The sequence below is a fragment of the Chelonoidis abingdonii genome, chromosome 2 (genome assembly GCF_003597395.2).
Source record: "Chelonoidis abingdonii isolate Lonesome George chromosome 2, CheloAbing_2.0, whole genome shotgun sequence".
Taxonomy (NCBI): Eukaryota; Metazoa; Chordata; order Testudines; family Testudinidae; genus Chelonoidis; species Chelonoidis abingdonii.
The window spans coordinates 13,675,155-13,688,506 of NC_133770.1; the positions used below are offsets into that span (position 1 = coordinate 13,675,155).

Here is a 13,352-nt window from a genome sequence, read left to right on the forward strand (position 1 = left end):
AACAGCAAACCGCAGCCACAGGGAGCTGTGGGAGGCTGTGCCTGCAGACTGTCAACGTAAACAAAATGTCCCATGGTCTGCCAGCGGACTACCCTGATGGGCCACATGCCGAAGGTTGCCAACTCCGCTCTAGATCTAGAATTCACACTTACCACAAGCTACAAGTTAACCAAAACGACAGTTACTGTAAATGTTTGCCTAAAGCTAGCATTCAGTTGACTGCCTCCTGCCCTGTTAGAACCAATGGGAAAATTCTCTCATCTAACTTCTTGCCTTTTCCATAGGACAATAATACTTGTCATTTAGAGGTTTATAAAAATGTAACTACACAACAAAAAGAAAATTGAAGTTTCCTTCCAACCACCACATTAACACATTCTACATCATATATACTATTAGGTAAGACACTGTTAAAAAGCATACTGGTACCCAGTTACTACACGTGATGTGAGGGTGTATGAAACTGAGCCAGGCTACAGTAGTCAAAACTCGCTATTCTCATAAGGAAAGCAAAGTTAACTTCTGCAGTATCAGATAGCTGGCGAGCACAACAAATGTCAGAGGACAGCGTCATTCTTCCCCTCCCAGACCCCTTAAAGAACTGTGCTATATTCTTGCATGTAGTAGAATGGCAAACTAACTGAACTGTCTTCTCCTTTTGTATTTTAGGAGTAACGTGGAATATGAAGCTACAGTGACTGTTTTTGGAATGCTGGGAGAAAAGCCCTGCAAACTACAGATCGGAGGCAGAGGATCTTACGATGAGAAGTATGAAGATCTCCGCTTAATATAAGGGAAACAGTATAGATTAGGTGTCAGTATAGATAACGTGTCATTCTTGGCTATTGAAGTCACTGGAAGTTACATATGTATACTGAATGGCACTATTTAAACTACATTGCCTATATTTTCTTGCACTTGAGATTTAAATAAAAATTGTAGTTTTAAAATAAATTCCAAGTAAGGTATAACAAAGAATTTTACTGAACTATGATAATTGTCTACTGGACAAATCCCATTCAACAGGTGTTGAATCAAAGTAGTATGTGTTGAGTTTTTACAGTTACCTCTTATTGGCATATGCCCATGGATACGTCCAAGGTATCTGTTTTTACAAAGCAGGGCAATTTTAAAAGAACTGTGAAGGAGGCTCCTGTAACTGTTTAGTTTGCTCTTTGGTTTAAAAGTAAGTCAGCCGTTAATTCCACATTATAATAGTTAGGTACAAACTAGAGTCAGAAACAGTGAACAAGACCATCATTCTGACTGCCTCAGTTTCTTTCAGTGCCTTGTAATATGAAAGTCAATGGGAGCTGGGTATCTATATTCATTAGGCACCTTTAAAAAATACCAACCTAAACGTTTAACTGGTAAGTGTCTGGGAGTTGGTCATGCCCCCCTATCCCTGCAATTACAGAAGGGGGATTCCATCCCACTTCATTTTCTTACTCTCCCTTGGTTCCCACCTACTCACACTTTCCTCTTTACACAGTAGTACCAATAAAACTGAAAGTCAGTCTGATATTCCCATTTCTGAGAGCATAACAGTTTCCCACCTTCATCCTGCAACACAAGTATTTTGCAGGCAGTTGTGGGGAATCTTTGTTGGCAAAGAGCAGAAATAGAAGTTGTTTTAGCAAGTGTCAGACAGGTTTGTTCAACCAATCAGAATCCCTTTTATCCATAAAAGCCTGGGCCAGAATTTTCAAATGTGGGCATGTGAAGTGAGGCATCTCATAGACTTTAAGGCCAGAAGGGGTGATTGCGATCATCTAGTCTGACCTCCTGCATATCACAGGCCACAGAACCTCACCCACTCCCTATTGTAATAGACCCATAACCCTCTGGCTGAGCTACTGAAGTCCTCAGCTAATGAGTTTAAGACTTCAAGTTATGGAGAAGCCACCATTTACTCTAGTTTAAATCAGAAAGTGGCTCCTTCCCTATGCTGCAGAAGGCGGCGAAAACCCCTCCCTGCCCAGGGTCTCTGCCAATCTGACCTGGAAGAAAATTCCTTCCTGACCCAAAATATGGCCATCAGTTGAACCATGAGTATGTCAGCAAGACCACCAGCCAGACCTGGGAAAGAATTCTCTCTGCTTCGATTTAGATGAGTTACTACAATCTAATTTTTCCAGAGACAGGAACTGTCCCTCTGATTTCAGTGTCTCACTTTTTAGTTTAGTGGGTTTTTTCCCCATTAATGGAGAAAGAATATCAAAAATTCAGCCCATCTTTAACGGTGGCCTTTAATTACTGATCCTTATTTTTCGAATATAGCAATTACATTCAAGTACACAATTATGTTAAGTGGATAACCAAGAAACAAGACACAACTTTTCAGCTTGCATTGCTGATTTAAACATTTCTAAAGTAATGTCAGATGACAGTAAGTGCACTTCCTTTTAAAACAGTTAGCAGTAGGAGTTTAAATGGTCTTTTGAAGCTAGTAACTAAATCCATTTATTCATGTCTGTGTATCAGTGACATCATAGCAGAATTTTTGGAAGCCTTCACAATCTATCACTAACTTCTGGCAGCTAACCTTCCAGTGATCTGCCACACATCATCCATTTCCTTTCTGATCATCCCTTACTATGATAACCCGCCACCATTCCTTCCATAATAACTGTCTCAAGGTTATCTCCAACTCTACGCCTAATGTGACTAGAGTACATTAGCCTGCTACTGAAGACAGTATATAAGGGAAATGGTTGTACAATACAAAAAGTATGTCTTTACACTGGTAATAAAACTATACTGACTCATGGAGAATGCTACTGATATTCATTTAGTGTTACAAGTGCCAAAATCAGTCCTATATTAGGGTACTGAGTTACAAAATGCGCTTGTATTAAATGTTAATTCAGAAAAAAGACTGATTTTTTAGAAGTCACAAAACAAGCTAAAATTCAGTAAAAACGCTGTAAAATTAAGGATGGAATGGTCGGCTTTTATTTCACAATTACGAGTTTTGGCAGCCTGTCCAACCCTCTACCTTTTATTTCATCAGTCTCATTTACAAGAAAAATATTATTTATGAATGGATAAACTCGTATACAATTCCATCTACTCTGCTCAAATTTGTTTGGTAGAAAAACATAGGAGTTTTTTTAATAATAAAAAAACCACACAAACACTGGGCATGTGGACCAATTGATGAGCCATAAAGGATAGTTATAACCTGAATGTAATCAGTCAGGCTGTTGGTGAAATACCATGGTGTAACCACTTCAAAAAAAACCAACATATTTTCATTGTTCCTATTGATTGAATCAGTCGTCCCAGGATGATCCCTTAAAAACTATCATTAGGAAGTAAAAAATCTACATATATAATGTGTTGGAAAAATTGCTCCATGTGAATCAACATTTAGTTGTGTAGGCAACTATACCTTAACATCTGTCTTTAAAAAAAAGCAAGACCCGCATTCATCTTTATGAATTATAGCCCTGATCCCTTCATTCCACATGAGTAATTTTACATGAGTACCATTGAATCCAGTGGGATTATTCACATGCATATGAACTGGGGCCTCTATTTTTAAGATCAAAACTGGCTGAATTGAGCTCACCTATGTCCCCTGGCATTTGGGGACTTTAGCTTTGAAGCAGCCACCAAGCTCGTTTCCTCCCACCCCAAAGTATTTCAGGATACAGTGCACATAAATTTATACCCTTTAGACATTTGTGCCCAAAATCAGTAAACAAGATCCATTAAACAAAAATTCCTGAACCCACTTGCATTTTTACAGTGCAAATTATTCATCATCATTGGAGAATGAAGAGTCAGATGCTGTGCTTCTCTCGTACAATGGAATTCACTTCCCTGGGTATTCAAATACTGCTGCAGCTCCCATACCAGTTCCAATGCACATGGATACAACACCATACGCTCTGGAACAAAACAAGTTAGTGTGTGGTTAGAAACAATAACTCTGGTTCTAGATTGCCTGAAGAAAATCTGTTAATAAAGTTAATTTATATTGCCCACAAACCTGAAGGGTGGCTTACATACACTAAGATTCTAATTCAGGAACAGTCTCTGGTGCCTATTTCCCTGAAGTGGGAAAGAGGCACTCCTTGTACAAGATTCTCCTCAGCCAACTCTTACATGCCCCATGGCATCACAGATATATCCACTCTCCTGGGAGATACGCACTTCAAGAACTGTAAAAGCAGCAAAGAATCCTGTGGCACCTTAAAGACTAGCAGACGTTTTGGAGCATGAGCTTTCGTGGGTGAATACCCACTTCGTCAGATGCATGCACATATTCACCCACGAAAGCTCATGCTCCAAAACATCTGTTAGTCTATAAGGTGCAACAGGATTCTTTGCTGCTTTTACAGATCCAGACTAACATGGCTACCCCTCTGATACTTTAAGAACTGTGCCTCTCAGCCATCAAAGCAGATAAATCAATAGGGGGGACATGGGTTATAGAAGGGGTGAGCTTTAGGACTCTGCTTTGATTGAGGTCACGTTGAGGGAGAAACTCACCCTCTGATACGAAGGGATGGGATCAACTCACAATACTGCCCCAAGAAAACCACCACACTGCCTCCCTCCACTACTCTTCGGGAAGCTCAGCTACGATCTACTCCAGGTGTACTCAAACTCTCATGCCATCCATCAGAATTTGTGGGTAAATAAGCTGTGTGTAAATCCACCAGGAAACTCTAAGTTTCTCTACTCTGTTTGAAGACACCTGAGTTGCTCTTACTCAACTTGTTTAGCGGTTAATAGCCTGCCATCTCCTACTATCCTCCAGGCTATGGTAGAAACATGAACACTCCATTTTAAGGAAGGGACATCACAAGCTTTGACCATTACCTTGTAGATACTTTACAGAAACAACTATTTACCACATTATTTTAAATGCTCACCGTTTTCCCCTTCGCTTCAGTTCGTTGAGCAAAGTGACAACTTGACGAGCCCCAGTACATCCTAGCGGGTGCCCCAATGCTATAGCTCCTCCAAGGGGGTTGACCTTCTCCTTTGGGATCCCGAGTTTCTCAACACAATACACAGCCTTGAAAGACATATCAAGCATGTCCTTGTGAATTTAATCACGTGTGTCAGTTCTCAGCATGTATCCCATACTGGGGAACAACCTGGATTAACATAAGAATGGCCATACTGGGTCAGACCAATGGTCCAGATAGCCCAGTATCCTGTCGTCTGACAGTGTCCAATGCCAGATGCTTCAGAGGGAATGAGCAGAACAGGGCAATTTGTTGAATGATCCGCCCCTGGTGTCCAGCCTCAGCTTCTGGCAGTCAGAGGTTTATGGACATCCTGAGCATGAGGTTGCATCCCGGACCATCTTGGCTAATAACCATTGATTGACCGATCCTCCTTGAACCTAACTCTTTCTTGAACCTAGTTACATTTTTGACCTTCACAACATCCCCTGGTAATGAATTCCACCGGTTGACTGTGCCTTGTGTGAAGAATTACTTCCTTTTGTTTGTTTTAAACCTGCTGCCTATTATTTCATCAGGTCCCCTGGTTTTTGTGTTATGTGAAGGGGTAAATAACACTTTATTCACTTGCTCCACACCATTAATGATTTTATAGACCTCAATCATATCCCCCGCTAGTCATCGCTTTTCTAAGCTGAGTAGTCCTAGTCTTTTTAATCTCTCCTCATATGGAAGCTGTTCCATTCCCCTAAACATTTCTGCTGCCCTTCTCTGTACTTTTTCCGATTCTAATATATCTTTTTTGAGATGGGGCCACCCGAACTGCACGCAGTATTCAAGGATTGGGCATACCATGGATTTATGTAGTAGCATTATGATATTGTGTATCTTCTTATCTATCCCTTTTCTAATAGTTCCTAACATTCTGCTAGCTTTTTTGACATCCACATTGAGTGGATGTTTTCAGAGAACTATCCATGATTGCTCCAAGATCTCTTGTGTAACTGGTAACAGCTAATTTAGACCCTATCATTTTGTTTATATAGTTGGAATTACATTTTCCAATGTGCATTACTTTGCATTTATTAACATTGAATTTCATCTGTCATTTTGTTGCCCAGTCACCTAGTTTTGTTAGATCCCTTTGTAACTCTTAGTTAAGTCTAAATCCGACTGCAATCTTGAGTAGTTTTGTATCTGCAAATGTTGCCAACTCACTGTTCACCCCTTTTTCCAGATCATTTATAAATATGGTGAACAGCACTGGTCCTAATATAGATCCCAGGGGGACACTGCTATTTACCCCTCTTCATTCTGAAAACTGACCATTTATTCCGACCCTTTGTTTCCCATCTTTTAACCAGTTACTGATCCATGAGAGGACCTTCCCTCTTATCCCATGACTGCCTATACTTTGCTGAAGAACCTTTGGTGAGGGACTTTCTGAAAGTCCAAATATACTATATCCATTAGATCATCCTTGTTCACATTTGTTGACCTCCTCAAAGAATTTGAATAGATTGGTGAGGCATGATTTCCCTTTACAAAAGCCAGGTTGACTCTTCCAACAAATTGTGTTTATCTGTATGTCTAATAATTCTGTCCTTTACTACAGTGTCAACCAGTTTGCCTGGTATTGAAGTTAGGTTTACTGGCCTCTAATTGCCAGGATCACCTCTCAAGCCTTTTTAAAAAAAACAAAAACAAAACACAGTTTCATTAGCTATCCTGCAATCATCTGATACAGAGGCTGATTTAAATGATAGGGTTACATTGCACAGTTAGTAGTTCTGCAGTTTCATATCTGAGTTCCTTCAGAACTCTTTGGTGAATACCACCTGGGTCTGGTGATTTATTACTGTTTGATTTATCAATTTGTTCCAAAACCAGGACTAAATCAAGAATTGCCTCTCCCCTTGTGCATGCCAGGACTGGCTGCTCCAAGAAGCGGTCATTAACCGTATATAGAAATTTTATCTCTGCAACCCATTCTGAGGTGACATGTGCCCAGTCAATATGGGGATAGTTGAAATCCCCCATCATTATTAGATTTTCTGTTTTTCAAGCCTCCCTAATCTCCCTGAGCTCTTCACAATCACCATCACCATGCCAGTCAGGTTGGTAATATACTCCTACTGCTATACATTTATTACTCAAGCATGGAATTTCTGTTCATACAGATTTTATGGTACTCTGATTCATTTAAGATTTTTAGTCTATTTGACTACGTTTTCTTTCACATATACTGCCATTCCCCCACCAATATGACCTATACTGTGATTGCTATATATTTTATACCCTGATTTTACCATGTCCCAATAATTATCATCATTCCACCAAATTTCTGTGATGCCTGTAATATCAATATCCTCATTTAACAGCAAGCACTCGAGTTTACCAATCTTAGTATTAGGCACCTTGCATTTGTATACAATTGCAAAGTTTCACTTAACACAACTGGCTAGACGCATCCATAGTGTAAGTCTGTTGTCTTCAGTGGATTTACACAAGAGATGAATTTAGCTCAAAATATATAATTTAAGGGAAAGCATGGCATTCAGATTTACCACTCCAAATAAGTATTTAAAATGAATAACTGAGCCTACATGATTTATGTTGCATACTGAGAGTGAAGATGGTAGGTCTGTCTTCAGCACCTACATGCACCTCTGTGAAAGACACTGGAACTACATTGTGAATCCAAGACACATGGGGAACTGAGCTAGACATATATTTATAAATTCACCTTTATAAAATAAGCCATAAGATACAATCAGGGAGATTTTAAACACACTTCAGTGTGGTTTCTAGAGCAGAAGACACTATAATGAAGATTCCATCTAGGTTTTTATTAAACACCCCTCTTACTAGATCTGTCACATTTACAGTTGTAACCAATATGAAATTCTGCTCAGCCACCAAGCAGCCTAGAAATCCAAAATTAAACAAGATGGGCAGTCTCACCTGACTAGCAAAGGCTTCATTAATTTCATATATATCAATATCATTCACAGTCAAACCTGTGTGTTAGAGAGAGACCAGACATTAGAAGGAGATTTAATAACTGAAAAAATAGTGTCTGAAAGAAAATATTCCTAAATAGAAGGCTTTCAATGAAACATTTCCACTGCCCCCTCACAGGAATGAGCGGACATATGGTAATTGCAGCATAGTTAGACATCAAAGGCCATAAAACTTAAATTTATGCATACTGATTTAAGCATCACTACTAGACTTTTGGGTAAGATATAAACAAAATTCCCTTCCACCCAACCCTTGTAGAGGTTAAAGATTTTAGGATATTTTCAGAGAGGATGTGAGAGTAACAGAATGGCTGTTAAATTTGCCTAGTTTCTGCAATAGCCGTATCCAAACTCATTCTGTGAGATTCCTGGAGTATGAAAGGAATTATAGAAACAGCTCAAAATCTATGGATAAAACATGTAAAATGCTATGGTTATTTACATAATATAAACAGCTGCCATTTCTAACTGGCCTATTTGAGTAAGAGTATTCATTAATAATGAGATTAATTTACAGGCATGTGATTTCAGACTGGAATGTCTCACCCACATTAAGATGAGAAGCACCACATCAGAGAACAAATCATGCATTACACTTATTAACGTTTGCTGGAACTGTAAAAGGATTCAGTGCAAGTTTCTGAGCACATACAAACAAAATGATTATTTATATTTTGTAATGCGTGTGAACCGAATCTTACAGTAATCCTAGGCAGGATTTCTTCTAAGATTATGAATGAAATGAATCAGTATTCCCACTGCTGCTAAATAACTCCATGAGCTGAAATGACCAAGATCACATTAGGATTTGTAATACTGCAGCACTTAGGACCCCTACTCATGGATCAGGACCCCATTTTGCTTCTCACAGTATAACAGAACAAAACACACGATACCTTACCAGCCTTCTCCAAAGCTACTGGAATGGCATAGGCTGGCCCTATGCCCATGATGTCGGGTGGGACTCCAACCACAGCATAAGATTTTAACACCCCTAGGACTGGAAGCCCCAACTGTGCTGCTTTAGAGCGTTTTGCCAGTAGAACTGCAGCAGCTCCATCGCTGACCTGACTGGAGTTACCTGTTGGGAGATATTTCACTGACAATATCACCTTTGCCTGGGAATGTTAAGTTAACAGTAATGCAGGTGGGACTTGGAGGATAACAAAATGGCTAACATTGCATGCCAACGGAACACTGATTTAAAAATAACGATTCACAGGTTGAGAGTCCTTACCAGCTGTAGTGGAGCCATTTTCCTTGAAGGCAGGCTTCAGTTTTGCCAAGCCTTCCAGAGTTGTACTAGGTCTGATCCCTTCATCTTGAAGCACAGTGATAGTTTTCTGATTGCCCTGGTCATCCTTAACAGTAGTCCTCACTGGAATGATTTCATTTTTAAACAATCCCATCTGCTGAGCTCTCGCAGCTCTATTAGTATAGAATGCATGAATGGTTAAAAATCTGGAGTAGGACTGTACCAAATGCTTCTAAAATCACCAGAGCTAATTAATGACAACATAAATGATGAAGGAATTGGTTTACAGATGCATCATTCATTGTTTAAAAATAGTAGAGTATGTGTAGTGTTGTTCTTTAACAAATGGAAATAAAACTGCACAACTGTGTGCAATGGGGCCCTATGCTGATAACATAATGAAAATTCTCCTTTAACGTAAGTGGTAGGAGACCATGTTTTTGGAGCAGGAAGAGCCAGGCTCTACCCCTGCTATCACTATAGCTGGGTGAATAATGGATTTTTTGGTTCTCTGGCAATTCTCTCTCTCTCACACACACATTCTTTTATTAAATAAAATTAAAGGAAATTCTGAACCAAAAGGTCACATCAAATCTAAAATCAAAATATTTCAAAAATGTCAAAACAAAAACATACGGTTGGACTCGTTCATTCTTTAAGAGTTTAAGTACAGGCTCAGCAAGCTAAGCAACATGACAACAGTTAGTTTTCCTGCTAGTTACCACAGAATGTATGAAGTTTCTCCCATCCCATCTGCCTTCCAGTAAAGAGAAGCTGAACTTTATGCTGGGGTGTTGCAATCTATTGGCATAATGCTCTAACATTTAAATATCTAATTTCATCCCAGAAGTATTCCACAGCATATTACATAATTCATCAAACTACATACACCAGAATCACTTCACCTCACGGCTGCCCGGGAGAAGGGGGGGGGGGGGGGGGAGTGCAAGTGGGGCAATTTGCCTCCCAGGCCCTGCAGGGCCCCCCCACGAGACTATAGTATTCTATAATATTGCAACATTTTTTTTTTATGGAAGGGGCCCTCGAAATTGCTTTACCCCAGGCCCCCAGAATCCTCTGGGCAGCCCTGCTTCACCTAGCACCAAAATGCAGGTGGAGTGGAGTGTGGTAGCTATTTCAGCACAGAGAAACATTAACTCTGGGACAGAAAATAAAAATACTGTATTCAACTAAAATTACTGGTCCTGTTTAGGAGGGGCTGAATGCAATTAACCAAACTGGAATTTGATTTTGACACTATGATGCAATACTCTGTTTCAAAAAGTACAAAGGGTTTAAGGACGCCTACTGGACATCTGATTTAAGAAATGGCACCTCCACCAGCACATGCTCCTATTCCTATGGGTCAGAGATGAGTACCATCTTAAGAGTTGCACAAATACAACCCCACCATTTCATGCTTTCATTCAAAAAGTGAACTGATGCTTGAACAAATGTAATGATTCAAGAAAGTGAAAGATAAGAGTGAAATGCTGAAGGATGAGCCAGTACAGTCGCAGATATCTCAAGACCAAGGACAGAGCAGCACCCGCTTCTCCTGCTAGCGGGGATGAGTGTGTACACATACCTTTTTATGTTACTGGTCCAATATCAATAAGAAAAGTTACCACACCAAATTTTCTAGGAGCAGGGCCAAAATCTAAAGGTTAGCCTCTGCAGTGGCTTCCTACGTTGGACCAGGCAAAACTGGATTAGACCTGTGTTTTTCAAAGTTCGGGTCATGACCCACAAGGCACTGGGTCACCTTGTTCAGCACCCAGGGACCCCAGCGGCTCTGGCCAGCACCGCGGACCAGGATGTTAAAAGTCCTGTCAGCGGTGCTGCCCATCTAAGGCAGGCTAGTGCCTACCTGTTCCAACACTGCGCTGTGCCCTGGAAGCAACCAGCAGCAGGTCTGACTTCTAGGCAGGTGGGCCACGAGACTGTGCGCTGCTACTGCCCCAAGCACTGGCTCTGCACTCCCATTGGCTGGTTTCTGGTCAATGGGAGCTGGGGGGAAAGGCAGTGCCTGCGAGCAAGAGCCACTCAGAGCTGCTTGCACACCTCCGCCTAGGAGCCGAACCTACTACTGGCTGCTTCCAGGGCACAGCATAGTCCACGGTGCCAGGACAGGTGGGAAGCCTGCCTCTGCACCCCGGCTGGACCACTGACCAGGAGCCACCGGAGGTAAGTCCATGCCCCAACTCCATGCTCCAGTCTCCTGTCACAGCCCTGAGCCTCCCCAAACCCGGAACCCCTTCCTGCATCCCAAACCCCTCATCCCTGGCCTCACTCCAGAGCCTGCACTCCCAGCCCAGAGCCCTGACACCCTCCCACACTGCAACCCCCTGCCCCAGGCCCTCCAAAACCCAGAGCCCCTCCTGTACCCAAACTCCTCATCCCCGGCCCCACCCGAGCCTGCATCCCCAGCCCAGAGCCCTGATACCCTCCCACACCTCAACCCCTGCCCCAGCCCAGAGCCCTCTCCCACATCCTGAACCCCTCATTCCTGGCCCCATCCTGCAGCCCTTACCCCTGCACCCAAACCCTCCACCCCAGCCCTGAGCCCCTTCCACACCCGAAACCCCTCATCCCCAGCTCCGCTGGGTCGTGGGCATCAATTTTTTTCTATTGGGTCCTCAGAAAAAAAAAGTTTGAAAGCCACTGGATTAGACTATTACTGTAATTTAATTTGACTCCTTGATGCCAATTGTTGCAGATAATCCATAGTTAGCAATGGATCATCTATCAGAACAGTTTGTATTGGGCTCATATGAAGCAAAACACCCACAGCAATGACTGCCAGCTACACTCACAAGTTTAGAGCTTCTCTAGAAGTGGGATTTTTAGTGTCTGCACCCACACTTTCCCTTCCAGAAAAGCCTCCTTCTACCACAGCATTCGACTTCAGTCCAAGGGGATCTCAAGCTATCTAGCTAAAGCCAGTATAAGCATATTCAATTGTATTCTGGGTTTCACAGAAATCATGAAAGCTGTGACCCATCTGGGTGGTGGGAAATATAGGAAGCCTGATCTCAACTACAGATACTCAAAACACTCTAGATTAAGTTTTCTAGCGATATGTACACAGTGGACTTTAGTGGGTGGCACAGATCAGCATTCACGTTGCACTCCCTATCAATACCCGGCCTCAGCCAGGGAAGCTAATGATCCAACCAGCAGACCAAATTTGGTGATGAATCCTTGTCACGTGCCAACTCAGGCATGTTGTACATATGCTAGGAAGAAGGGGGTTTAGTCGTGTGACTCCCATTACAGTTCAGGAGTCAGAGCTACCCCCACCTCCACCAGGATGCTCATTCTCTTAGTTGTCGCCTATTTACGCCTCACTACGTTGCAGTTATTTGAAATGTTACATTTTAAACCTTTACCACAGGATAACACAAAAACTGTTAAAGGGAAACAGGAAAGTTTTCTCTATAGAAATCAAGCATTTTAGATTATCCATGTAATTTTTATTTCCTTGGCACACAAATAAAACCCATGTATTTACTTTTGCTGAGAAGCCATGGCAAAGTCATCTTGCTTCTTTCGGGAAATGCCGAACCTTTCTGCCACATTTTCTGAGGTCATTCTGGGAAAAAATACCACTGGTATTAATCAACCAAGACAGAAGTTTATTAAAATTCCATTTGCCATCAAAGACAAGCAGAGAGGGAAGAGTACAAGCTCTACTCTCAAGTTGACTGAGCCCTCCCTGGGCTTAGTGTTCTGCAGTACCAGATGACAGAATTACGTCACATTGCAAATCCTTTCACTTGTTCTCCAAATGAAGAGGGGCTGGGAGAGATGCAAAGGCCCCACAAACAGCCCTTGGGGGAAGGAGAGTGCAGAGATAGCTCTTAATGTGATTCTGGCTGCATCTCCACAATGGAAAGCAATAGAAACATAAGCGTTTGTGAAATGCAGCAAAATTTCTAGAAACACTAAAAATGTAGAAATTGCAGTTCTGAGCCCCTCAAAATGTTCTCCTACTCCTGCTAATTAAGCCATTGATCTTTACTCTAAGACAATGGAGACTGCTTTCAAAAGGTCTGGATAACTACCAATCCTTATACAATTAATCTTCAGCCATAACCACAGGTAATGCTGAAGTGCACAAACTTCAGTAGCGGATCTAAAGGTCAA

General features: G+C 41.6%; 2 protein-coding genes across 4 annotated transcripts in view; one reads left to right on the forward strand and one right to left on the reverse strand.

Moving 5' to 3' along the window:
• DLEC1 (DLEC1 cilia and flagella associated protein) overlaps window positions 1-2,130 on the forward strand; it is a 75,155-nt gene extending 73,025 nt beyond the window's left edge. For both annotated transcript variants that reach the window (XM_075062175.1, XM_075062176.1), the window contains one exon: window positions 670-2,130. In XM_075062175.1, coding sequence (XP_074918276.1) covers window positions 670-793 — 124 coding nt within the window. In that variant the 3' untranslated portion in view covers window positions 794-2,130. The remainder of the gene's footprint in view (window positions 1-669) is intronic.
• Window positions 2,131-2,235: 105 nt separating this feature from the next.
• Window positions 2,236-13,352, reverse strand: part of ACAA1 (acetyl-CoA acyltransferase 1) — a 33,219-nt gene continuing 22,102 nt past the window's right edge. For both annotated transcript variants that reach the window (XM_032785734.2, XM_032785733.2), the window contains 6 exons: window positions 12,718-12,798; window positions 9,186-9,376; window positions 8,850-9,029; window positions 7,890-7,945; window positions 4,887-5,032; window positions 2,236-3,896 (listed from right to left, as the gene is read on the reverse strand). In XM_032785734.2, coding sequence (XP_032641625.1) covers window positions 3,821-3,896; window positions 4,887-5,032; window positions 7,890-7,945; window positions 8,850-9,029; window positions 9,186-9,376; window positions 12,718-12,798 — 730 coding nt within the window. In that variant the 3' untranslated portion in view covers window positions 2,236-3,820. The remainder of the gene's footprint in view (window positions 3,897-4,886; window positions 5,033-7,889; window positions 7,946-8,849; window positions 9,030-9,185; window positions 9,377-12,717; window positions 12,799-13,352) is intronic.